At 43.1% G+C, this 24,717-nt stretch overlaps 1 protein-coding gene across 4 annotated transcripts in view; it reads left to right on the top strand.

The window, feature by feature from the left end:
- The window catches only part of fhod1 (formin homology 2 domain containing 1), a 49,992-nt gene that overhangs the window by 2,362 nt on the left and 22,913 nt on the right, over positions 1-24,717 (top strand). For all 4 annotated transcript variants that reach the window (XM_026176158.1, XM_026176150.1, XM_026176139.1 and 1 more), the window contains exons 2-3: positions 7,779-7,885; positions 10,652-10,716. In XM_026176158.1, the coding sequence (XP_026031943.1) occupies positions 7,779-7,885; positions 10,652-10,716 (172 nt within the window). The remainder of the gene's footprint in view (positions 1-7,778; positions 7,886-10,651; positions 10,717-24,717) is intronic.

Below are 24,717 nucleotides of genomic sequence, written 5' to 3'. Positions count from 1 at the left end.
GTCAGGAGGAGTTTATTACAAGTCAAATATTTATTTATTTATTTTAGCTCAGCCTTTTTTTCCAGACCCTTATGTCTTCTTAGTTACGTGTTTGGTTAAAAGAGATACACTCGTTTTACGACCTTGTGGTGAAAAGTGGTATTACACTAAAGTGCAGCCTTGTACATAAACAAGCATCTTTTTCCTTCACATTCTGTCTTTATTTAATTTTTAAAGGTTTTTTTTTCACAGGTATTTATAATAAGTATTTTATTCGCAGCAGAACCCTGAGCCCGGTTCTGCTGATGGTTTCTTCCTGTTAAAAGGGAGTTTTTCCTTCCCACAGTCGCCAAATGCGTGCTCATAATGGGTTGCCAGTTTTCTCTCTATTGTTTTAGGGTCTTTACCTTTTAAAAATAAAGCACCTTGAGGTGTTGTTTGATGCTATATAAAGTTCCACTGCATTTAATTGGAATTGAATTAAAGTTGCATTATTTTCACACACCAAGAGCTGCTCACAACTGTCTGTACCCGTGCATTTCTTCTTCACTGTTACAGCCTAATGAAGCTTGGACTGTGTGGTCATTTCCATCTGTCTTTTGTAACTCCATGTTGTAGTTTTAGTATTTTTTTTTTAATTTTTTTTTTTAATGGTCTTTGAAAAAATAGTTGAAAAAACTCCAAATAACTGAACCAGTCAGAAATGTTCAGAGCTGCAAGCCCTGGCAGGAAGCTGCATGTACTTATGAAAGAAAGTTGGATCAGGAATTATTTGGAGGTAAAACTTGGCGCTTAATTTAGACCTTGTTTCATCTGGTGTTAACACAAAAGAATGGAAGTTGCCATGAAACCCAGTGTACTCACAACCTTTAGTCCCAGGAGCCTTGTTCACCTTTGGCCTTTAGTTCTCTGCATTTGTGCTCCAGATGAGTCACACATGTCATTTTTGTGCACGACTCTACTACACCTTATTTTCAGTCCATGTTTGGCATGCTGCTCTAAGGCCACAGCATAGTAAACAAACGCATTAGCAACAACTACATATTTTTTATTTTTAATAATAGTGGTGAGCACCAATCAGGAGCGTTTCGAGCTGCAAGGCTGACCCAAAAAGTTCCAGAACCTTAAGATAATAATTCCTTCAGACATTTATTTTGTAAAGCGGTTTCTTTGCCAGTGAAGAACAGAGTCCCGGCAGTGGAAACACACTGAGCTCTTCCAAAGCCTCCTAGTCCCTGCAGTGCAAACACAGCTTTAACAGTGAAACCGAAGCATGACGATGACATATCTGAAGATGTGTTTTAATGGTTAGTCCATCCAGTCAGCGTCACAAGAGCAATTTACTGATGATGAATCTCATGGTTCCCTCATCTGTCTTAACCCGACTGCCATAAATGCACAAGTAGTTTTCCAGGAAAAATTTCCAGCTCTCAAGCGATCAAAAGCTCTCACAAGCTTCAGCCTCGAGCTACCGTGGTCATAGCTGCAGACAAGGAAACGGGACCCGTAACTTCTAGGAGCTGATGGAGGCTTTAGAGCCACACTTGTTCAAACTGAGAAACTCCTCATGTTTCCGTTAATGCTCAAAAGAATGTAGAAGAAATGTAACTGTGCCGCTTTAGACAGTAATCAGACTACAGTAACTACGAGCATTCAATAGTGATTTGGGTTTGGAAGGTGAGACGTTACAGCGCTGCGCACAAAAACAATAGAAATATCCGTGTGAGCTGCCAGGTACAGACTTTCAGATATGTATTATTGCTAATAGTTGAAAAGTTACAGCGGTATGATTTAAAGTTTTGCCTTCATCCATCTTATTGACGTCACATTTTGCTCTTTTTCCCTCTGCAGTTATTAAAAGAAGGATGAAGCAATCATTGCTCAGCAGTCTTTGTTTGAACATGTTCTGCACTGTTTCTGTGAAACACTAGTGCTGATTTCTCACTTTCTAATAAAGGAAGTTCTGTTTCAAAGATTCATAGCCATCATGTGAGCCCGACACCAGCCTGCCGCGAGGCGGCCGGAGCCCGGCTGGAATTTCGAGCATCAGATAAGCACCAGAGAACGCTAGTCCCTATAGATTACATTCCTCCACTGACCCCCTAATTGTTCCCATCTTGCCCCAGGGCTCGACCTGAGGCAGCTCCCCGCCTCCTTGATAGATTCAGTGAGATAGTGAGAATGGTACACAGCCATTACATCTGCTGTGCTGCACGAAGCTGGTTCTATTTCATCGCTGTCCTCCTGCTTCACTGCCTGGTTTTTGGAGGAAAAGGGTGGGACCTGTAAACAGCAGATAAGCTCGGATGGATGCATGGACGGATGTAATACTAAGAGCAATGTGTTGATAAGAGCTGAACAGGCTTTTCCTTCCTAAAATTTGTAGGCAGCAGTTGCACAAACAGTCTGTTGATGAGTTTTGTTTCATACGCTCAGTGTCGGCTTTAAAGAGGATCAAAGTAAATTAGCAGCAGTGTTTATTTAAATCGAGTGTAAAGCTGTTTGCACATGATCTCCGGACAGTGTCGCGGGAAACCGTCTGAGTTTGTCCCGTCTTGCATTCAGCACACACGGCACAAGATTCTCCACATATGTTTTGTCATTACTGGAAATACTTCATTTAGTTTAGGCAGTGCGTGACGTCTCGCCTTCTCCTCTTTCTCCTCAACCAAACTAGTTCAGACAGACGACTGCTCTAATACAATTCATCAATTAAATAAAACACAAAGTCATCCGGGCACCACTTTCACTTTTCTGTCATGGTACGTTCCTGTCAATTAGAACTTCTTTGCAGACAGACGAGGTGTTTATTGACCTGGCATGAGAGCGTGTCCTGGTAAAGGTTTCACTCCATTTGTTGTACCTGCACGATGAATGTGAACAAAACAGCTGAGGGGCCTCTTCTAATTTCCCCTGTCAGCTGTTGCCACAAATGAACAGAGAGAGGATAACGTATCAGGCGTCCAATCAGCTCAACGTCTTCCCAAAGCCTTCGTTACTCCCCCGTGTTTACTGGACTCTTATCTAGAATCAAGTCAAATGTGATTGGCTGGTGGGAGCTGGATGGATGCGCTGATAGGCCGATGCGCTGTACAGACTCGTCTGAGCTGATGTTGGACGAGGCGCATTTGCAACCACTGCATTGTGTTTTCAGGCAGTTGTGTGTTATTTGTGTTACAACTCTGCAGCACTCTTTGTATGTGATTCTTTCCAGGTTAACGTCACTTGCCCCAAATCTGAAGTAATTCCAAACAATGGATGATGATTCCCTTCAGGAGGCAAGCTCTTCACTTCCTGCTGTGTCAGACATTTGATGTTTGTTTTGACAGGATGTTGTAAATCTGTCTTTTAACATTTGTTACTCATACAGACTGGAAAAGGGAACAGCTGTCAGAGCACGCTTTTTAGTATTTAGTTTAATTGTGGGAAGCCAAAATTGTGATTGAGATTTAGATTTGACTAATTGTGCAGCCCAAGAACACACACTCGTGCTCGGAGTGAATCATTTGCACGGTTACCGTCTCTGTCCTCAGAGTTTGTAGCAGGGCATCTAATCCAGCTGATTCAAATTAGAAAAGGTGGATTGTTCTTCAACCTTTCCTGTTTGGTTTTGCAAAATAATAAATACAGTGATGACACAGTTCTGCATAACGGAAGCATCTACATTTTGACCCAGTGGGTCAATAGGATGCTAATCAATGAGGACCAAGAGGGGGGGAAGTTGGAGGAGGAAGGCGCCACAACGTGCGTATGTGTTTAAGCCATTCCTGTCCACTCTAAGATGTTAGGTTAAAAAACATTTTTAACCATTTTGTCCCCACTTCATGGAGATCACCGTAAAATACTAACACTCACAGCCGAACTCCTTTATTTGGGCAGAATCCTGGTGAGATGGAGAGTCGGTGTGTGCTTCCTGTGTCTGTACTCCAGCTTCCTCCTACGGTCCAAACACTTGTTAGCTTAACTGGAGATTCTAGATTACCATGTGAGGTAGATGTGCTCTGTGGTTCAAATGTGACTTGGTGTTAAAGCGCCTTGAGTGGTCGGTAAGACTAGAAAAGCTCTCAGTCTGAAGGTTCTTAGTATCCAGGTCTTGGTGATCTAAGGAGCTTGGAAAGAAAAGCGACTGGACTGAAGTTTCTTGAAGACATTTCACCTCTCATGCGAGAAGCAGCTTCTTCAGTTTGCACATAAAGGTCAAAGGTCACTCTTTTGAGGATACCAATGTTTACATTTTGGACAGAGAAGACAGATGGTTTGAAAGAGGAGTGAAAGAAGCATCTATGTCCACTGTGAACAACCATCTTTGAACAGAGGGCGGGGCTTATGACACCCACTGTGCCATCTATAATCCAGTTTTGAGATCCTTCCCAGACGCCTTAACGCCCACTCGCATCCTGGGCCATTTGATCTCAATAGATCACATGACAGGGTGGGGCATGGTCTCACTATGGGTTAGCCTGAAACCTTGGCTGATAATGACCTACACCCATTTCCACACCTGACTCAGATGATCAATAGTTGGTCAACAACCCTCTTAGGGACACTCCCAGTAGGCCTTAATAATCTGGGATTTGCAACCAATTGGTTTTAGAACTAAAGAAGGTTCTTGGATGAAACGTCTTCAAGAAACTTAAAGCAGTCCAGATGCTTTTTTCCCCAGCTCCTTAGACTACTCGGTATAAAATGTGAGTGCAAACTCAACAAACTTTTCACAGAAAAGGAAGGTTTTTGTAGACTCAGATGTAAGATTAGTTAAACCTGAAAATGTGCAGATTGAGTCAGAGGGATGTTTGGAGCTGCTTTTATGGTCACTGTCTTCTTTAAATCCTTACTGAAAATTATAGCGAAGAAAATGTAAATCCACGAACAACCACGTGACCTGCAGTTACACCATCAGTTAAAAATGTGGAGGTGAGCCTCCTCCGCCTCCTCCGTGCAGCTCCAGGCTGACGGGAAGGATCTGTGTTGTTGGAGAGGAAGAATGTGGACCTGCAGGTCTAGAGTCTGACACTCAAAAGCAGACCTGATGTGTTTGATAACTGATTATTGTACCTGGCCATGGCTCTGCTACAAACATGCTGCCAGGCCGAGCAGGGCGGCTATAAATAGACATGAAGCTGATGTGGATCAGACCCTGTTTACTGTTTGAGAGAGTAAAAAAACACATTCCTGTTGCATACTGCCCCAGAAAACCCAGAGCGTGTGTGACCTGTTGGATCGGTTCTTTAAAGCAACTTTCTGTCACATGTAAATAAAATCAGTGAAAGTATAGAAACCACAGATACAAAAGGAGGGAGGGGTTAAACAGCCATTTCTAAAATAAAAAGAATAACGTCTGACGCGAGCAGCATTCATGTTTTACAGCTGACGGTACGACGGCTGAATAACTGTACGATTATCCAACAGCACAAATGTCACACACCAGCTCCAGCTTTAGAAATGACTGTAAAACATTTACAGCAGCGAAGGTTACTAATTAGCTTCTCTCAGCCTAAACCAACTTTGTTTGCATGAAGCAGTCGGTTTTATTACAGATTACATGGATTTTTCTGAATGTGTTCCAGTTTCAATAATAAAAATCCAAGTTATTTGGATGGCGCGCCTTCTTCACTCAGAGGTTAGTCATGGAGTTCCCCAGGGTTCTGTGCTGGGATCAATTATTTTCACTGCCAAAGGGAAGAATGTATAACATGAAAGCACTGCGTGCATTTCCATTGTTCTGCAGGTAATGCCTAGTTATATTTAGCAATACAACCAGATACACGAGTCAGTTAAATTGCAGTCATGTTTTAAAGACAAAGGGCGAGATGACTCCTGTTTCCTGCTGCTAAACTCAGATTAAATTGAAGTTACTGTATTTAACCTCAGAAACACATTGACTAATCTGATGGCATTACACTGGCCTCTGTTAACACTGCAAGGAACCTTTGAGTCACTTTAATCAGTGTCTCCTTCAACAAACACATTAAACAAATATGCATGACTGCTTGCTATAAAAAATTAGAAACCTCCCGTGTCTCTAATGTTATCATTTACATTCTGGAAAACTACTCGTGAGTTATGAAACGGTAATATTAAAGACCTATTAGCGTCATATTATTCCTACATTTCCCTACATGGCTGTTCAGTTTCAGACTGTGGGCTTTCTTGTGGTTCTTAGTGATGAAAAGTAGAATAGGAAGCTAAACCAGGGGTGGGCAATATCAGTCCACGAGGGCCGGTGTCCCTGCAGGTTTTAGATCTCACCTTGGGTCAACACACCTGAATCACAGGATTAGTTTGTTACCAGGCCTCTGGAGAACTTCAGGACATGTTGAGGAGCTAATTTAGCCATTTAAATCTGCTGTGTTGGTTCGAGGACACATCTAAAACCTGCAGGGACACTGGCCCTCGTGGACTGAGATTGCCCACCCCTGCCCTAAACTCTCCTTTACTTACGCTCCTCTAGGCGCGTAAGTAAAGGAGTTGTGTTGAATAATGTCTTGAAGCGTACTCAATCATCCAGGTAAATAAATCCCAAAAAGTTGATTCTGTTCATCCAGACGTAACGTTTTCAGTGGGAGAAACGTTTCGTCACTGAGCCAAGTGAGGGGCTGGTTTCAGTCATTGTGCGAATGTCCTGTTTATAAGGTTGGAAACCTGCAGTCAGCTGAGACTGAACAAAGCACTCGGATCAGTGATGAAACGTTTCTCCCACTGAACCACTACGTCTGTTGAACGATGTTGGATCGGTACCTTCCTATAATATAAAGTGTCCTGAGATGCCCATTGTTATGAATTATTTATATACAAGTACAATAGAGTTGTTATACGGTCCTGCTTTATAATGGTCGTGGTTAATTCTTGATAATTCGCTTTGTCTTTATTTTTCCAGTCAGCCAGAAGATTTACATGTCATGTAAATTCAGTAAAATCGGGCGTTGTGCAGAAACGACGGTGGAGGAATCGCATTTTGTTTGAGCTAAAGCATCGGCACAACAGTCGAGTGTTTTCTGCCGCTGTTGAATCTGACAGCATTGTCTCATTACATTACATTGATACACCGGGACTCCATTGTTTTTAACAAGAATATAATAAATATATTGAAGTATAAATGGCATTTCTCTCTGACGCAGGACAACATGGATCGATGTGATCCTGGAGTAAATCAACGTCAGGAGTTTTTCTTGTCCTGTGGCTTTAGAGTTGACACAAAATAGAAGTTGCAGCCAAGCATCGGATCTACAGCTGTCCTACACTGTGCTGTAAATAAATGCATGAATCAATCGTCCAGAAAATCTGTTATTGATCAGCTAATTGAAGTTGGTGGCTTAAATTTTGGTGAGTTTTTGCATAAAGTGTGACTCCTGATATTGGAGGATTGTTGCATCTTGTTGTATTTGCCATAAATGTGACTGTTTTCAGTCTGTGATTTATTCGGACAGCAGGTGTCCTCGCATTAGTTACCAAATCTCAAAATGTCTTCAGCTTTATGAGGCTGGATGATCCTTTAGAAATCTGGGTGCAGCTTTAGTGTGAGACTCATCCAGATTAGCCAGTATCCGGGCAGATTACTTTCTCCCACATGAATATAGAGGCAAAGATCCACAGACCTCATCGGCTAAACCGGTCGAGTCAGTTTTGTTTGTTTGCAGCAGCGGCTGCAGGATCGGTTTCTACTGACACCAGAGATCGGTGTCCCTCGCTCTGCCTCGGCTTTTCACACACAAACAAATCTGTTCACAGCTGAGCTCTGTCGTGATTCAGCATTGGTTAAACTTGATCTTCACATATGTCTCTGTCTGTGTGTCCATCAGCTGGAAGACTGCACCCTCCAGCTGTCTCCCAGTGGAAACTATCTGGACCTGGACTCTTCTCTGGCTGAGCAGCGAGACGAGCTGGAGAGCTTCTACGAAGATGTGGCGTAAGAAAAGCTTTAGTGTGTGTGTGTGTGTGTGTGTGTGTGTGTGTGTGTGTGTGTGTGTGTGTGTGTGTGTGTGTTTATTGGGAACATGACTGCAGCCAAACATGTCATGCAGAGACATGCCGTCCTTGTAACCCCACAAACAGAGAAAAGAAGCACTGGACCCACACAGACCAAGACGAACGCTGTCAACAACATACTCAAGTATTAAAATAAAATAAAAAATTATATGGGGAAAAATAGCCAAGTTAAAATAAAGACAAAGCACATTTTTATCCTTATTATAAAACAATAGTAGTTTACCATTACTCATTATAATACACTTTATGTAATTTAAAGTACTATTGTTATTATTCATTTTAATTATGTTCATATAGTACATGTGTAACATTGATTGTTTAGTAAAAGTTGTTTACACGTTGTCGCGAAATCGATCAATGCAGAGCAGTGTCACAAACCACGGAGGCCCCAGAAAAGTGCAATCAAACAGCCCGGAGAAAACATCAACATATGTCTTCTGACCAAAATGCATGTGGTGGACACTTATAAAGCAGTGGGGTACACGCGACATTAGTCACAGTTAATCGTACATCTTGTACGTCTTTAATAGCTATAAGCAGACATAGAACTTCTCTTTTCTGTAACACCTTCCATACAAGGTAATAAAACTTCAAGCCCTCAGGGTCTCTGAGGCTGATTATTGACTCTGATCATCTGTTGCCAAGTAGAGTAAAATCTAGTAAGACTCCAAATGGGTTAAGGCCTCAGGCCTGACACATTCCTAAATTATATACATGTACTGTAAGCATGCATTGCAGTTATCCTTCTATGTTCTAGTTTCCCTCAGCATGTATCACCTGGACAGTCACGCCAGTGAAGCTTAAAACCCTTAATGAACCGAACATCAACTCAAAGTAAGCACAGATATGCAATGTGTATAAAATACTTCCAACCGTACTTGTAATAAAAGTTAACATAATGGAAGGATCCTCATATGAACATCTTCAATAAACAACTGTAATGCAGTATCAATACTGTGAGAAATATTATTACATGAAATAATGCTGTAAAGAATGTTATCAATGCAGTTATAATGATGCAGATTATATGGCAGCAATAAAAGAATTTCTGTATCTCCACAACGTTTAGTGATAAATAAGTGAAAACAGTTTTTGTCGTCGGGCGCTTTAAACGCTTTGCTCGCTGCAGGCGGCGGCTTCATACTGACCGGCTGCCCGAAAACGTACGTGCCTCAGAGTATAACGATGATGCCCAATTGTGACATCAGCTAAGATGCACTGGAATAATTTGAGCTTATGCTGTATATACTATACACTCTTGCCAACACTGTCTTTAAAGGTGTAAAACATTCTGGGGGGTTAAAAAAGGCAGGTGTGAAATGTGAAAGTGAGATCACAGGAAGTACCATTTTAGATTTAATTATTAAAGATGATTGCTATTTTATTTTATATAAAAATAATAACAATTTTAAAATATACATCTGAAGCTCAGAGGTCCAGAGTGATATTTAGAATCCCTGTGCATGTAAACGTTGTCTGAGTCAGAAACATGGGTTTAAATCACTCTGTATGGCATCATCGCTTTGACCTTCGGATCCATCTGTTGACCTTGAAGGTGATATTTTAAATTTATACTTTTCACATGTTGCCAACAGACAGCACGCTTGTAAGTTGTCGTCAATTTTCAGCCAATAAATCATGAAGTTAACCACAAAGACCTCGGGGGATGGAAGCCATTTTTTTAATCAATTGTTAACATGACCCCGCTCGTCACCGATCAAAACTTCGTGTCTACAGACAGGAGCACCAAAAACACAACTTCCTTGGTAGAGGTAATAGAAATATGAATAATCAAAATAATGCATAAAAGGAGTAAAAGAAGTAGAATTAGTGGGATAAGTTTTCTTCCACTTATCCCATTCAGGGTTAGGAGGCGGTTGAGCCTATCATAGCTGTCACAGGGCAGGAGGCCCAGGACACCCTGGACAGGTCAGTCTGTCACAGGACTAAAGTGCACAGATAACCCTGCACACCTATGGTTGGTCTTCCTAGCCCGATGCAGGTCTTTGGACTGTGGGAGGAAGCTGGAGTATCTGGGTTCAAATCCAGGCCTCAGACTGGATCTTCTTTCTGTGAAGAATCGCATTCATTTCAGTGATGTGGAACTGAAACACATTATAGCTGCTTGGTGACTGTGTGTGTCCAGCAGTGTAAACTCTGTGCGATGCTGTAAGAGCGTCTGAAAAACGTATTCCTCTTTTAGCCTCCAGACAAACACGCCCACCTTTACATCTTCCCTTCTCCCGTTTCTCCTTCTTTCTCGCTCTCATTCTTTCCATACCTTCATGCTGTCGTTCTTTCCATACTCTAATCCCAGCATGCCGTAGTCTGACTGTATGTGGAAACTTAGCTGTTCTGGGATCACCTCAGACCAGCTGTCTGCACACACTGATCACACTGACAGTGGATCAGGACTCCTTGTAGAAGCAAGTCTTTGTGAAAACTGCACTCATATCTGATAAAACCCACTTTGGAGGTTCTTCTTCCATCGTCTGACTCTGTGTTCTCTCAAATATGCCAACTCGGGACTCTTTGAGTGCCATGTCCCTCTCGTACGATGATTCGATTACACAAAAGTTAATCTGGTTAGATGTCTGTCACGGAGCTGGCTGCTCTGACTGAACCTGAACTCTGAGTCGTGACTGTTTTTTGTTCTGAACTCAAACGGTTTCTTATTTTTCCACAGGAAAGGAAGGAAGCCCATCCTGATTCTGAGGACTCAGCTCTCTGTTCGTGTTCACTCCATCCTGGGTAATTATGTCCTCAGTCTTCTGCTTTACTTTTTCCCTCCGTCCTCTCCTGCAGCACAGGAGTGATGACTCAGGGGAAACTCTCGCCATCTTCCACCACAGTGACGTGTTGCACTCAGCTGGGAGGATTTCCTCCCTCTGAGTCTGCAGCTTAGAAAATACAGCGGTTACTTTCTCCACATGAAGTGGAGCTCAGGTTTAGAGTTTTACTCGGCTGTTGTTTTATTTGTTGAAGGTGCTGAACATCGGGAAAGGTTAGCAGTAGCTCCTCTGAAGCTTGTTTACAGGGATCAGAGGTGTCCTCTGAGCAGGCTGCTGGAAGGCTGAAAGTCTTTAAAAGCTTCATGGTTTTAAGTGCATTTTGGGAAATGTAGTTTCCTGCAGACTGACCCCACAGGGAGCTCACTGCTGCATGTAAATGTGAGTAAGACAGGATTAGCATGACTCTTCTCACTTCAGGCGAGCTCCAACTAAAGTCTGACACTGCAGAATTTTTAAGACCAGAAAAAAATCTCCCATTGAGGTTTCCATGGAAACGGATCGGCTTGAGAAGACGAGCTCCTGTCCGGACTCGTCCTGGTTACGTTTACAACAGGAGGAGGAGCGCGGGCATGTTGAAGAGTGTCAGGACTATGTTAGGAAATATTGTGGATCTCCTGATGATATCACTCATTTCATCCAGCGGTTTCCTCACAGCAGCCTCGTTTATCACCGATTTCATCTTCAGAAACTGAATGAAGTCGTGGCTCCTGCTTGTCTCGTTTCAGTCCCGAGGAGTGTATTTGACAAGCGAGAGTAATGCTATCGCGAGTCATGTCGAGGTTAAAGTCGGAGCTTTCTGTGGTTTTTACCGTCTTAGATCCCTGTGGTAACTCGCGCTGAATGCAGGAGCTGGTTGGGATCAGGTTATCTTCAGGCTTTCCATTTCACCTGTACCTTACTAACATGGCACCAGCTATAAACTTAGACTGCAAACTTGTCAGTGAGCTGTGCATGTACGGAGTTGGTGATGCAGGAAGTATTTAAATGTTCTGATACTTATTCTGTGCATAAAATTAAACTCTTCATCGCTTTCACGCTGCTGAAATCACAGAAACCATCAGGAACACCTGTGCAGTCATCTCCTTTATTAGGCTGCAGGACAGCAAGTTTAAACTGGATCCATTTAAATATTAAGTTTTAGCTGTCACCAGTGGGAGTGTTTGCCTCGAATTAAAAGGGTTTTTTTTTTTATCTGCTCTGTGCAACTCTGTAATCACCAGATTGATGATTTTCTGCAGTATGAACCTCTCGTCTTATTTGCAGCAGTGTTACATTTTTATTTTTATGTTCTTTATAGACTTTTTCTATGCCAGTGCTTTCTATCTAACATTCACACATTTGTAGTAACTCTGGGTTAGTATCTTGTCCAAGGATATTTGGCACGCAGACTGGATCAAATCAACCCACCAACCTTCTGATTAGCAGATGACCTGCTCCGCCTCCTGGGCTACAGCCACCCAGGATGCAGGGATTAGCAGAGAAAGATGATAACCACTATCATCGCACCGTTATCTCAAATATGATTTTAGGTTTTGTCGAGCCAGCTAACACAAGGAGAGCCTGGCTGTGTTGAACATCAGTCTACCCCTCTGATTTATTTAAATGTTTTCACATAAACCAGTTTACATCTGAGCTCACTGGGAAAGCGCGAGGTGAAGCGAATCAGTTATCAGTCACGGCAGTATTAGCACTTTCTGTACATCCTGTGCTTTGATTTACCTTTTCATGCCATCTCTAAAAGCTTCCCTTTGCTCTCGTTTCCTCTACTCCTTCTGTGACCTCTGACCTCTGTCAGGGGTGTTGTTGTACCAGTTTTAAACCTCCACAGTCACGTGGAGCAGACCTAAGCATGAGACCTGTAATATGAAGCCTGCTGTTCCTGTTGGTGGTCAGCATGATCAAACCTGTTTGTTTTATTTTCCTCAAAGCTATCAGATATTATAAGTTTTAAACTTTAAGGTTTCTCATCTGTCAGCACCGTGATGGAAGTGACACACCTACTCGCAGACTTAAAGACGACCTGGCGCGGACTATCAGGATGTGGTGGGGGGGCAAGCACAGAGTAAAGGAAGGCACATTTTGAGGCATTAGCTTGGCATAAGTTTAAAGAAACTGTTGTGCCTTCCTCTAATTAATCGCTGCCAGCGCACCATCCGGTGCACACACTGATGGATCCAAATCAAACACAGCCACCGGGCTGCAGCAGGTGCATGCTGGGTGTGGCTGCTTGCTGAACGGCTCATAGACCGGCTCATGACTGGTAATCATCAGAAATCCCCGAGGAGCTCAGCGAGGGGCAGAGCCTGCAAATATTTAACTTTTTATTGTTTGTAAACAAAGAGGCTGAGTGATCTATTTATACTCTATTGTTTGTTGTTGTTTATAAACGGAGAGCGCGGTTTAAAGTGCTTCAGCCTGCTGCTGATCGTTTAAAGACCGGCTCTCTGGGTTCTGCAGGTTAATGAGTCTCATCTCTGGACACCAGCTGGCTTTTTCTTCTTAGTCATGTTGTTTAATTGTGAGTCAAACAGGAAGTCATTTATGTAACGCTATTAGAGGGCCCTACTAGAATAGCTCTGCATGAGTCGCAGATCATAATCCTCCTTAATCATCTTACATTGGGCCTTGCTCTGAGTTCATCCTTTGTCTGAAATGAGCCAGTTTAGCCCCGCCCACTTTAAATTAACTTTCTGATTGGCTCTCACTTTCTGGTTTTCAAGTGGAAAAAAGAAACATGAACATTAAATGAGGGCATATAAGGACATGTATAAGAGATCTGCACCACCTGCTTTTATTGTTGGTCACTTTGTTGTATTTGCTGTCTGTCTGTCAGGAACACATTTGGGGACCCGTTGTCCCGGTTTCCAGCTTTATATTTTTAGTCGCTGACTAGTATATAGTAGCTTTGCATACTTTGCTACTCATAAATAAAATAAAATAAAACTTTATTTTATACTGAACCTATCAGTTCATTCTGTCTGAAATAAGCAGTTTTGGCTCCACTGTCTTTAAGAGAACTTCCTGAGGACGATATTACGGACGTCAATATTTCAATATGAGAATGACGTATATGCAAAGAAGTAAATGCATATTAGGCGGGGGTTGTCCATGTTAAAATGAGGACAGTGTCTGTTTATACACCAGAGCAGTTTGTGTAAAATAAATCTGTGGGTATCGTCAAAGAGTTGGGCGCTCGTCTTGTAATCGGAAGGTTGCCGGTTCGATCCCCGGCTCGGTCGTTGTGTCCTTTGGCAAGACACTTCACCTGTTGCCTACTGGTGATGGTCAGAGGGGCCGATGGTGCAATATGGCAGCCTCGCTTCTGTCAGTCTGCCCCAGGGCAGCTGTGGCTACAACTGTAGCTGCCTCCACCAGTGTGTGAATGTGAGAGTGAATGAATAGTGGTATTGTAAAGTGCTTTGAGGGCCCCGAAAAGCACTATATCAATGCAATTTATTATTATTATTATTATTATTATTATTATTATTATTATTTATTTCTACAGTTCGATCCTGATGTGGTGTAAATGGAAATTTAGTTGCGTGTTTGCGTTCACGTCGCGGTCTAAAAGCCTCCCTGTGGTTGTTACTTAAAACCTTTCCAGAGTGGTGTACACCAGTGAATACAGACAACGTGAAGCAGCTCAAACTGAGCGGATTCACCTCATCTGCACTCTTGCTCTGCGTGTGGCTGATTATTTATTGTTGCTGACTGTGTCTTGGCTTTGGGCATGATGGTTGTTTAAAATGGTCTTCCGAGCCTCTCGGCGGTTCACTGAACACTTCTGTGTTTGTAGCTGTTTTCATCCCAGCAGACCAAAGCTCCACTCTGGTTTTGGGGTTTTTATTTTTAGCCCTTTTCTGCCCTTATCTGCGCCTGTGGTGTTGCTGCTCGCAGCAGCTGGACACACCAGCGTCAGAAAGGACGGAGCCGGAGGTAGAAAGCCTTCGCTTTCATTTTCTTTAAGAGTTTTGAAACAATGCTGGAAAGTTCTGCAGGCAGAGTGAGAAACGGGAGAGACTGTGTTCCAGTCAAATGACCCAGAGGACATCCTGAGACAATCGCACTCATAAACTACACATAACTGTGTTTAGTGGCACTGTGTTTTGCCATAAACTCATCATTAAAATGCATTCTTCAAAAAGCTTCCACCTGTAGATGGAGTAGTTCTGTTCAGAAGACCAGTGCGTCTCTCTGTCGTCTTTGTTTTGCATTATTCTGACTCCAAATTTGTCATTTTCATTTCCTTTAAGGCGTTTTTGAAACAATCAGGTTCTGCAGGCCGAGTGTGAAACGATCTCAGAGGATCCAGTGGCTGTTAAATGACACAGAGGAGCCCTGAGATTCATCAACTACACTTAGCTTTTTCCGTTTGTGTCTCTTTAATTGTTATGCATCTCTTTGTTATTGTGTGTCTTTGAATCTCAGGATCCTGTGAACAGCTTCAGACTTGGGTTGTTGGAGGTTTCCATGTGTTTGTTGAGATCAGTGTCCGTTTCTCTGGTAGCTGCTGAGGTCTGACTTCAGTTGGTCAGAATCTCCTCTCCTGGGAAATGCTGAACTTTCCCAGAGTTCCCGCTGTCAGCCACTTATTCCCTTCCTCCTTCCCGTGCTGCCTGGCATGACCCCACCCTTCCTGCTCCGGAGGGGATTTCCCAGAATGTGTACTCCTTGGAACCCTCGCTGTGATTTGTTTGTGATTGTCACTCCAGCGAGGACGGATAGCTCACAGAGCTTACCTTTTGTTTCTCTCTGTAGAACCAGTCTTATTAGACTGAGAATGATCCATTTCTTTATCTGCTTCTTTATGAAGTAAAATAGCACTGCAACACGACTGTTCTGGGATCAGTTTGAAGCCCACAGGAGGAGATTAACACATTACGAGGATGCCACGTCCTTCCACTGGGACCCTCGGAGGGTTCAGACCTGGTTTCAGGGTTTAGGTTAGACACAGATTCAGGTTTAAGTTTGCCAACTACTGTAAAACTTGCAGGTAAAAACATGTATGTGTTTCTTTTTGGTCACCTGTCTCAACCTGAACCTTAAAGTCACATCCTGACAAGACTCTACATGAAGCTCATAGTGCCATTTTTCCAGCAATGCTGTGTGTCTGTCTGTGTGTCCTGTTGGCTCGCGGCATGATGATGTCATCAATAATGCACTGACTGTGCTTCCTTCCCTGCTTTGTGGCGGCTGCTTGGATGTTGACACACTTACTTGGCGTTCCTGATCATGAGTTCAGATCACATTTTGTTTATTACCAAATCTTCTAAAACTGCTTCAAAGTCTTTGACTTTGTGAGAGGAAAATGAAAAAGCATCAAAGATTCAGAGGGGGAAAAAAATCAGCAGATATGTCACTTAAAAATAAAATGTTTATTTCATAATAATTGTACATTTCAAACAGAGTCTGGGCTGTGTCAGCTCTAAATATACTCTGAGGTTTGCAACCAGCCATTGTTTCCTTCTTGCAAAGAGTCTTTGTCGATGTCAGAAATAGAATAAAGTGCCACTCAGTCCACCCAGTCATCAGAAAAAACAATGGCAAATGAAAAACATCAAATCTTCACATCTGCAAAGCTAAAAACATCCCAGAAGTGAATGTTAGCCTGATATCATCTCAGTTTGCCCATTAAATTCATTAAACTCCCGTCTTTACTTCCTTGTTGGATCTTTTGTCTATACTACCGGTAAGTTAAAAAATTAGGAACGTGTCCCTGTTTCCAAAACCCAAAAATGTTCAGTTACCTGTCACGTGGGACCAAAAAAGCATTAAATCTTATTTTCAAGAAGCTAAACACAATTATTTGACTCCTTCCAGCTGATTGACGAGCTGATTGTCTCTCGGGGAAATCCTTTTCTTCTAGTTTAAGCAAAGTTATTTGAATCGTGTTCAGCGTGAGCTCCACGCCATGCAGTCAGGAGAAAACTACAATCATGGCTTCTCTGAGATCACATGCCTTTGCTTATATTGATACTTTTTATAGTAAATTATGCTTTTGAAGATTTTAGTTAGCTTCTTCCCTTTTGGGCTTGGACTCAATTAGCAACGCTCACACTAACAGGAAATACCACGCTGAGATAATGTAGCTCACTTCCTGTCTCCACAGGACAAACACAGGAATCCTTCCCAGTGTCCCTCTGTTTCAGTCATCGCTATCATGCTCGTTAATCAGCTCAACGAGGGCCCTGCTGTTGCAGTCTGATGGGCTTTATTTATGAGGAACGCTTGAAAAATAAATCTCTAGAAATGTGTTTTTGTCTCCGACAGACGGATGTAAACAAGCTTTATTTACACAGAACAAGAATCGCTCATGCTCTGCTGCATCTGCTCGCTGCTGCCGGAGAAAAACGTCAACACACCGAAAGCACCGTTTGACCTCTTCCCATTGTGTCCCTCTGCCTGTCTGACGTTTCCTTCGACTCAAAGAAGACTCTGATGGTCGTTAGTGAATGCAGTTCTTCAGATCCGTGGTTCCGGCCTGCTGTATCCGCATTCATGCAGATGCACTGATTAACACTTCAGTGGGCCTGATTCACAGGGAGGAAGGTGACATTTACCAGGGAATAAACAGAGAAAATCAAACAAAAGCATCTGAAGGAAACAAAAACAAGACAAACTTCTGTGAAAGGGACCCGACTCACTGCTTCAGCTGGACTGCTGAATGACCGTCAAACCAAATGTGCCATTTTTGAGAAGTTACTAAAGCCGACGTGGTGCACAGCAAATTGGAGCCTCAGCAGGGAATCCAGCATGCTAATGTGAAAGAGCACGGGATGTGAACCGGAGACTGCAACACTGCCTCTGCTCCAAAGTGCCGTAATCACACAAATACATGAAAAGAACTTTTCCAAATGATAGAATATGTTTTGTAAAATTCGGGACTTCAGGACAGACCAGACAGCAAGCCTGTCAGTTACAGCTTGTTCCACAGAGACTTGGTATAATGATAATGTAAAATGACCGTGTTCATATTACTACTAGACAGACCCACAGTTACAGTCTGCATTGCACTGATGTCTCTGTGAATCTGCACATCAGGCTGGACTGTAGATTTAAAGCAGTGCTATAAATCAAGCTTCAGATTTGGCCTCATATTAACATGTCTGACTTCTTAAAGACTTCAAGAATATTAAACCTTAAATTTGATTCATAAAGTTGTAAATAATGTTTCCAGTCTGCTGTTTCAGTCTAAACCTCACGATCATATAAAACAATGTGAATAGTTTGTAGCTAAAAACCAACAGACATCCAGTGAGACGGTTCTGTAGTTCTTACATTCAACTCTTAAAATGCTTTTTTTTTTTTTTTTTTTTTTTTTGTAAATAAAATCCAACAAAAGAAGAGCTGAAATGTGTCTGAGGTTCTCAGTAAGTTTCACATCAGGTCAGACGGATGTAAGCAAACCAGTGGGTCAGCTGATTTTAATTTATTTTTTGTTTTTTTTTGTATTTCACCTGTTTATTTATTTCCCTGCTGCCAGCGTGAGGGTGAAACAGACTTGAAATGATTTTCTGTTTGTCAGAACGAGTTGGTCTGATCTTGGTGGAAAAGCAACATGAATCCTTTGCCCTTCACGCAGTCTAAGTGTGGGAGTTCAGTCAGGACGGAGGAATTTCAGCAGCTGCGTCTGCGCTGCATCATAGAGCAGTTATAGCTCTCTATAATCCCGGCACGTTCCCTCCTCGGTGCTCGGCCGCGGCAGTGAAACTGTGGCTGTCTGGTGGCCATCTTGGGTCAAAGATGGGTGTCTGAGTGACTCGCGGTCCTCTGAGAGACAGAAGTAACTTTAAGCGTTTTATCTTGAGCTGCTGTCAACAGGTGCTGACGTTCTCAGTGACAACAAATAATCTTGGATAAGCTACGAGGAGCTCACACGTTTTCACCTGATACACAGCATGTCGTGTGCTTCGTTACATCGAAGCGCTGCAACAGTTGCAGATACACACGAAAGCTGAATACAGCAGACTGAACGGTTCTTTAAACTCAGGTCCAAAGCAGGACCGTGTCCACTGCACACATCAGATTAAAAACGCCTTCAAAAGTCTTTGGAGCTAAATGGCATGCAGCATTAAATGGCTCACAAGTCGTAGCTGTTTGTTAGCTCAGCAGGTTTAAAGGGCTGATCTGAGGTCAGTGCAGGAGAACTGTTCCAGTTCGCTCCTTCATCTCTTCATCACGTTAGAAATGTGATGGAAAGCTGTTTATATGTGTGATAAACTACAGGTGCAGGCAGGAAATGTCTCTCTATATAGCGGGACACAACCTCATTTCCTGTGCAGACAGGAAGTAGAAAGATATAATTAGAGGTGGAACCACTTCCTTGTTGCTATAACAGATCAATACTTTTGCTCCATAATAGAAGGAAATATTAAGTACTGATTCTGGATAGTAAACAGAGCAAACGTGAGAGAAAGAAACTGCTGGTTACTCAAACGGGCTCCATGATATTTTGGGATTTTTAGCTGTAACTCAGTCATGAAGTTATTCTAGCGGAGTGCCAAAAATAGAAATGTAGAGAAAATAAGCAGGATTAAATGCATCCCATCAATCATCGCAAGGCATTGATTGTTGGCTTTATTTTGGCGGGGTTGTATTCTTCTGTTAGTATTTGCAGGAAGTATTTGTTGTTTGTTGGGAGCTAAAGCTGACCAGCTTTTTAAATGAACAGATAATTAAAACCTGCAGCCTGCTTTGCTTTTTTTTTCTTTCTTTTTTTCCCATCCTTAAATATCTGACTGTGGATCTACCAGCTGCGTGTCGGGTAGATCCACAGTAACGTTGCTTAAAAGTGTTATTTATTACTGCCAGGAACGGAGATCAGCACATTACAGGTCAAGTGTTTTCTGGGTGGAAGTTGTGTGGCTTAAGTTACTTGGTTGTTGTTGTTGGGGGGGGGAATACTAATGCGAAAAATGACCAGGGGCTGTGACTTCCCGTTGATCCTGTTCGTGTCGCCGGGCAGGTTTCAAGGTCACTGACAGGGTAAGCGAGTCTGTAGAGGCTTGCAGGTGTGACTGCACTCAGGTGTGACTGCAGCTTTGTGGGAGAGGCGGTTGGACTGTATTTGACTCAAGTTGCCGGAGTCTTCCACATTTTTCTTACTGCGCGTGTTTGATTTTGGGTTTCCATGTAACTGTGCAGGCAGCCGCCTGATGGTTATCTTCAAATTTCAAATTCAAATTTTATTTGTCACGTACACAGTCATACACAGTACGATATGTAGTGAAATGCTTGGACAACTGCTCGTGACCTAAAGAAAACAAAAAAAGGAAAGGCTATGAATAAGCTCCTCCTCAGTCTCTCTGTGTTGGTCTTCAGGGAGCGGAATCGCTTTCCTGACCTCAGCAGAGAGAACAGTCTGTTGTTGGGATGGCTGAGGTCCTTCACGATCTTCCTGGCCTTGGTCCAGCACCGCCTGCTGTAGATTGAGTGCAGGTCAGGGAGCTCGGAGCGGATGGTGCGCTCAGCTGACCGCACAACCCTCTGTAGAGCTCGTCTGTCCTGCATGGTGCTGTTCCCGAACCAGGTTAAGATGTTTCCCGCCAGGATGCTAATGTTAATGGTCTGCAGCGGTGAAGTGCAGTGCTTCCAGAGGGCGGACAGCCCAGTCTGACCCGGGTCAGAATATTACCTGAGTCTTAATGTGAGCTACAGAACTGCAGCTCGCTGTGTCAGTAAACAAGCCTGGCTTTCTCTGCTGACTCTCTGAGTTCAGGATTCATGCTCTTAGTACGCCTCCAGCCTGCTGCTCCCCACTCTGCCTCTTCAGCATTAGGCTAACATATTGTTGGTGGGATCAAGTACAGGAGCATGTTGGGCCTGAGCTGTGACACAGGGCGGCGTCTGATTTTCATGGTCTTCCTCAGCCAGTCATTAAAAATATGACACATCTTCTAATATTTGTAGTACATAATTAAAAGTATTGAACGCACACATAGGTGAGAGCACAGCCTGGATCACGTGACCCTGAATCTTCCCTTACTTATGCTGCAATATGTGTAGGCTGCTGGCGGCTTCCCATGATGCACTGTTTCTTTTTCACTCTATGAGCTTACACACCACTCTGCATGTAATCATCAGTTATTATTCATCTCTGCCTCTGTTCCACAGCATGTCTTCCTTCTCTCACCCCAACCAGTCACTTCAGATGGCCCCGCCCCTCCCTGAGCCTGGTTCTGCTGGAGGTTTCTTCCTGTTAAAAGGGAGTTTTTCATTCCCACTGTCACCAGAGTCTTTGCTCATAGGGGGTTATTTGATTGTTGGGTTATTCTTTGTATTATTGATGGGCAGGGGTGTCCAACTCCAGTCTTCGAGAGCTAGACCAGTATTGGTTCCCTCAGCAAACTGGAGCTAGAGTGGCTCCTGTGACTCTGTGGTGAAGCGAACACTCACCCCTCTGACGTCATCTTTTTTATTTTTGGCTCTGTGGTGAAACACTGGAGCGGTTGTGAAATATTTTAGGACTTGTTTCCATTCAGCTCCATCTTTGTCATCCCAGATGTGCAGACTGACTCTGGGCTGATTGGAGCCTTTGTTTTAAGCCTCAGAGCTGCAGGAGGCCGTCGGGGCGGACGTTGGTAAAGCTCCTCAGATTGAGCTTTATTTGTGTTCGTGTCCGCTGACAGGAACTCAGCAGCGGCCCCCTCCCCCCGCCTGCCTGTGTCTGCACCTCTGTAATCTCCCTCACTCTGTTTGTCTGAAATATCACCAACTATTCATCTGTCAGCTGTAATTTAGTTTGAAATGATAAGTCGCCTCTGCCCACTGAGGAGTTTCAGTTGAGCCTCTGAAAGACGAACACACCAGCTGCAGCTTTAATGTGAGACACAGGAGCAAAGTTTGGGGAAGAACAAATCATCCCACTGCAAACCATCAGAGATCGGTGACCGAGTAACAGAGGGACTTCTACAGGAGGTGTTACTTGTCCTGGCTCTGATTCTCCTATCATCGTGCACGTTGGTTACCAACCAGCAGCTCCTAAAGAAATCAGGGTCACAGTATGCTGTAACCAGCTGACCAATCAGAACAGCTGGAGCTTTTCATGTGTCGCCTTAAAGAGACAGGAGCTAAGATAAGAGATGCCCCCTGAGCGTGACCATTCAGGTTTATCTTCTATATCTGTACGCATCCGCAACAGAAAATAGGCCTGAATTACAGTCATGTCCAAGATTTTGTGGCCATTTTTGCCTTTTGGACACCTGCATAGTGGATTTTTTTATTTATTTATTTATTTTTTTAAATCAATTAAGATGTGACTGAAAGCAGATTTTCACCTTTAAATTAAGCAGTTTAGTCGAAGTAGTGCTGGTAGCTGGTAGAAGCTTTCAAAGCTTCATAATATTTCTGGTGGAAACCCCACTGTCAACTCTGTCACCATCTTAAAACCAGGACTCGCAACAAACACACAACATCCTCTATCTTGTTGTTGTGATTGTTGCCATGCCAACTGCAGGCTGGCTATTACATCGTACAAACTCAGTGCAGATGCAAACCGATGAAAGTGGCCGTTGCAGGTGTGTGTCCTCACTTTCCCTGCAGGTGTCGGGAATCGCTCCTGCGACGCTTTCTTCTGATCGTGCTGACGAGCAGCTTTTCTGGATGGCTCTGTCAGATTTAGAAATGTCACGCCGTCCGCTGAAATATTTCTCCAGCCGTTTAACATCAGGCTGCAAAGCTGTTCGTCACAAGTTTCTATTAAGCCCCTGTTATTTCTGCAGGGCTGGCGTCACTGTAGCGCCGAGGGCGATGGAGGAAATGTGTCTCTCCACGCTCGTCCACCTGACATCCGTCTCCGTCTGAAGAGAACTCTGTGCACGATTGTGTTTTGATAACATGCAAACATCCCTCATCATTAAAGAGGCTCTTAACTGTCTGACGTGTAAACACTGAACTTCCTTGATTTGGTTAGATGTCATAGCTGCCAGCCAATCACACTTGTATAAAATCGATCAGTCAGTATTTGTGTACGAGCGGCTGCTGGTGATCGCGGGCCATTCAGGAGTGATTTATGTTTATGTGGCTGTAGCGACGTACACCTCCCGTGACTTCCTCCCTCTGCGATAGGCCCTGGTTACTGCGTGTTTCTATTTATTTCTGTTTCATATCCCTTTTTTTTTTTTTCCTTGCTTTGATTTGTGTTCCAGAGTCAGTTTCTCATGAACTCTTATAATCAGTTCTGTTTCTCTACTTTCACTCAAACTGTCTCCAGTTTATTTAGCTTCAGCATCAGATTGAGATTATTTCCCAGAGCTCTTGAGGAATAGAGGAGACGTCTCTGAGCACGATGCTGATACGTTTCTAATGTCCCAGACAGTGTTGACCTTTAAGGTCAGTACTCTGAGTGGACACACAAATCGCATTGCAACCAAAAGTGTCTGACTGGTATATAACAGATGCACGCAGCTCTCAGGTGCATGCGAGACCGAAGCACAAACTTCTTAGACGAGCTGTAACAGAAAGCAGAGTTATTGTCAGATAATTGTTCCTAAAACATGGTGTGGAGGCCCGGTTCAGAGGTGTAGCAGTTACAGCTCCCTGTATCATCACGGCGGCACAATCAAAGCAGCCAAGCCCTTAAATTTAAGATTTGACCAAAACAGGTGTTTTTAAAAAGGTCCTGTTGTGATTAAAGTGGAAACTATGCATTTATTTTGTACCAGGCTATAAATATGCCTTTTAATGCTGAAGTTGGATTTTTTTGGGAGTCTGTGGGGATTGACTCATTTTTGGTGCCAGTCTCAAGAGGCCTGAGCCTGAAGGCTCACACGTGGTTACGAGGCCGCCTGCAGGACAGGGGGCAGTGTTTCCACAACCTGCAGTGGTCCAGTCAGACTCTGGAAACCAGTAAAACCTGAACATATTAATTATGGTTCTGCTGTAAGAAAAAAGCTAAGGCTCCATCTAATGGGAGATTAAAAAAAAAAAAAAAAAAAAAGCAGAAAGGAAGTCCTCTCCCGGCTCCCCAAAACAAGGTCAGAACACAGATTTATGGGGTCATTGGTGTCACCAAAGAGGACACGGGATTGGTTCAGCTTGTTTGTAATTAGGATTATGAAGCGATTTGCATGAAATTTTCTGAGAAGTCTGTCTTGGTTACATTGTAGCTGATTCAGAGCCAGATATTGACTTTGATCTTTAATTTTTGTGTTACAGTTTCATAAATTCACAGAAGAAGGTAACGAAAAATTGTGAGACATCAGTTTGATGCTTTTTGACGCCATTTGCATCTGTCGTGGAGGAAAATTTGAGCCTTGGTGGAGCTTTGCATACAGGTGGATGACAGTGTCGCTGACCGACCATGACCATGAAACTGAGCAGAGACTAGTGCAAGCTCACTCCTATAGACTGAGTGCTGTTTACAACTGAAACAGCAGTTACTGGCTAACACGGGCAGAATGTCAAGTTTCACACAGAAATTCCAAAGTGTGCTTAAAGGCAGAGCATGCAACTGAAACTGCAGGGGCTCACTCATTCATTCTGGTTGTAAGATGCTTGTGGTTGGTGCACTGAGCAGTGGAAATGGAGTCAGAAAACGCACATTTTAATTGAGCTTTTTAATGAGTGTGGTCTCCTCTGCTGTAGCTTCTTTGCACCACCTGCTGTTTGTTTGATGAACTGCAGGTTTGTTTGTTTTCTGATTGCTCGTGTTTGTGTTGTCGTGGACCTGAGAGTCCTGATCTGACCTGACTCAAATTTCAGAAACCTGCACCACTCCTCCTGGATTAAAGAGATCTGTACGTGCACATCACCTGCACAGGTGTAGTCTGTGTTTAAGAGCAGTAAAGACGCTTAATGTTCATCTAAGTGGAAATCAGTCATTCCTGCTCAGCTCTCTGCAGAGATTCACTGTGTTTAAATGAAAGTAAAAGGAGTGTTTGAGGATTTTGTGCAATTGATGATATTTGAACGATATTTTGGTTTAGATTCACTTAAACTGTTGTGTCATCAGAAATGAGCC

This window comes from Astatotilapia calliptera, chromosome 1, assembly GCF_900246225.1.
Source record: "Astatotilapia calliptera chromosome 1, fAstCal1.2, whole genome shotgun sequence".
In the NCBI taxonomy this organism is placed as follows: Eukaryota; Metazoa; Chordata; class Actinopteri; order Cichliformes; family Cichlidae; genus Astatotilapia; species Astatotilapia calliptera.
This window is presented reverse-complemented; position numbering and strand designations above follow the sequence as displayed.